General features: G+C 39.5%; 1 protein-coding gene across 1 annotated transcript; it reads left to right on the top strand.

Annotated features, from left to right (window-relative positions):
* The first annotated feature begins 330 nt into the window (after window positions 1-330).
* Window positions 331-1,748, top strand: LOC116343711. Its single transcript, XM_031771923.1, has 3 exons — window positions 331-518; window positions 592-1,393; window positions 1,510-1,748. Exons 1-3 carry the CDS (start codon window positions 438-440, stop codon window positions 1,590-1,592), a joined length of 966 nt encoding a protein of 321 aa, XP_031627783.1. The 5' UTR covers window positions 331-437; the 3' UTR covers window positions 1,593-1,748.
* Window positions 1,749-2,373: the final 625 nt, after the last annotated feature.

The raw sequence follows: 2,373 nt of genomic DNA, 5'->3' as shown, positions 1-2,373 counted from the left end.
AAATGCAACGCCAAATCGAAGTGTTTCATCAATATGCACAACAATGGCATGCATTCCGTCGCGATGGATTGATAACGAACAATCGACCGCCAAAAGTGAACAATTTCGCACTTGTCCCGTTATGCCGATTCCAACTGAAAAACGTTCGATTGGATATGACAGATATGTATTATTTGGCGAACACTGTACTAGGAGTGGTGCCAAGTTCTCGCAATCCGCTGACCAATCGAATGAACAAATACACACTGGACTATTACTTGTACGGCCATCGAGATGAATTGTGGAATTTGGTTTTCGACATGGATAAAATCAAATAAATCGGCAAGCAGAAGCGGTTTCACTCGCAAATCATCACCAATAGTGTTTGCGTGTCAATATTGTACGAGAAGCCAGCGAAGGCTTGGGTGGAAAATTCGGAGCAGGCCACATTTAACAACATGACATATGCTAGTGCCATCGATCCGAACGAGAAAACGTGGGTGGCCGTTGTGCGCCGCCATATCAAGTCAAACATTGAGGTAAGTTAAGTTTGTTATTACAATGTTTTTTTTTTTTGGAACGTGATTGAAATTTGACGTTATTATTTAACAGGAAAACATTAAAATATCCAATCCACGATTTCATTGGCAAACCGAGCAGAAGAAGAGAGATCGGAAGGCTGATCGGTTGACCTGGTGGTTTGTTGAAGAAGAACAAATGGATTTCAAGTCGTACCCAGTGATACCATCGCCGCGTGGATCCACATGGAAAGCGTACATTCTGCATCGCATCAAAATGCTACGAATGGGAATGCAAGCATATGCGACTCGAAAATATGCACGATTGGATCTCGATCACCACATCAAGGCTACCAAAACAAGTGATAAAGTTGCCATGCGGGTAACGAACAACAAACCGTCTTGGATTTGGATTGGTGCTGGAGAAATGGCACCAAATCGGCCATGGGGCATAAAGAAGCGGAAAAGATGCCCAGGAACGCGTAAATTGGCGACCAGCTTCAAGAAACAAGAGCACACAAAGGTCAGTTTTCAAGATGAATGGGGGACATCAATAACGTGTGCCAATTGTCACGAGCGATTTCCAAGAGAAACCAAAAATCATCGATTCAAAATTTGTCGAAATTGCATACCAAAACCGATTGTTGGACTACCACCGATAATTGTGACGAATTTGAGCAGACAAGAGCTTAAAAAAGAGCGAATTGTAGAGAGAGCAATCAATCCAGATCGTGAGAACATCGAGCGTTTAGTGCCAAAGATAAAAGTTATCTTCAAAACTTGGTCATTAACTCGAGAATACCATGAATTGGGTGATGCTGCACCAGAAGACATGATTGAGCACGTAGTCATTTGGCACCGTGACATTGTTGCCGCAAAGAATATTTTATTCAAAGGTATGTGCATAATTGTATATTGTATTAATATTAAATTGAGAATAGAGAGCAGAGCGTTAGGTGTTCAGTGTTCATATTAATTGATTAATGTTTTGTGTTTATTTCTGATTTTATAGGAATGTGTCGTCTTTTTGGCATACCATTGCCCGATTCGTTGAAGAGACCTGACAATCCACACCATGCGAACAATGTCAACTGATAGACAGCATAAAATCAACAATAATCATAAGAAGAATATTTTAACAATTTTGTTAGTTACTAGGCGTGAATAGTTTAAATCCAAGGATTTCTATTGTACCCTTGACCGCAGTACGGGTCCCTATTTAGGGCTGTGCGGAATATAAAAGAACCCGTAGGTGAGTACTTTATTGAATTGATAGTTTATTTTTGCATTCAATCTAACTGAATTGTTTTTTTTTTTTCTTTTTTTCCTTTCCATTTTGACGGTAAAATTGACTGAAACTACACACAAATCCAACCCCAATATTGACCGTCAACATATGCCCGATAATGGATGAATTTGCCACAACAAATGTTTGTTGGGTAGTATGGCACACACGAACGACACCAATTAAAATGCCGTTGTTTAACATATATTAACAGTTAAAAAGCCATTTTTATTCAGCAAACAAACTCAAACAAATTAGCGAGTTACGAGGGTTGCTCCATAATTTTTTTTAAAAACATATATAACACAGTTGTTTTTTGTCGAAAATGGTTTTATTGTTTTTCAAAATATTCCCCGAGATGATCGATACACTTTTGCATTCGATGAAACCATTTGTCATAGCATTCGTGCCACTCCGAAACTGATATCTCCAAAACGTGTGTTTTGAACGCTTCAACTGCTTCTTCTGGTGTCGAAAATCGTTGACCACGTAGTTTTTTCTTCACGCTTGGGAACAAAAAAAAGTCATTGGGTGCCAGGTCAGGACTGTACGGTGGATGACCCATCAGTTCGATGTTTTGACCGGTCAAAA

Source organism: Contarinia nasturtii, unplaced genomic scaffold (assembly GCF_009176525.2).
Source record: "Contarinia nasturtii isolate CC-2019 unplaced genomic scaffold, AAFC_CNas_1.1 Cnas_scaffold_1037, whole genome shotgun sequence".
Classification (NCBI taxonomy): Eukaryota; Metazoa; Arthropoda; class Insecta; order Diptera; family Cecidomyiidae; genus Contarinia; species Contarinia nasturtii.
This window is presented reverse-complemented; position numbering and strand designations above follow the sequence as displayed.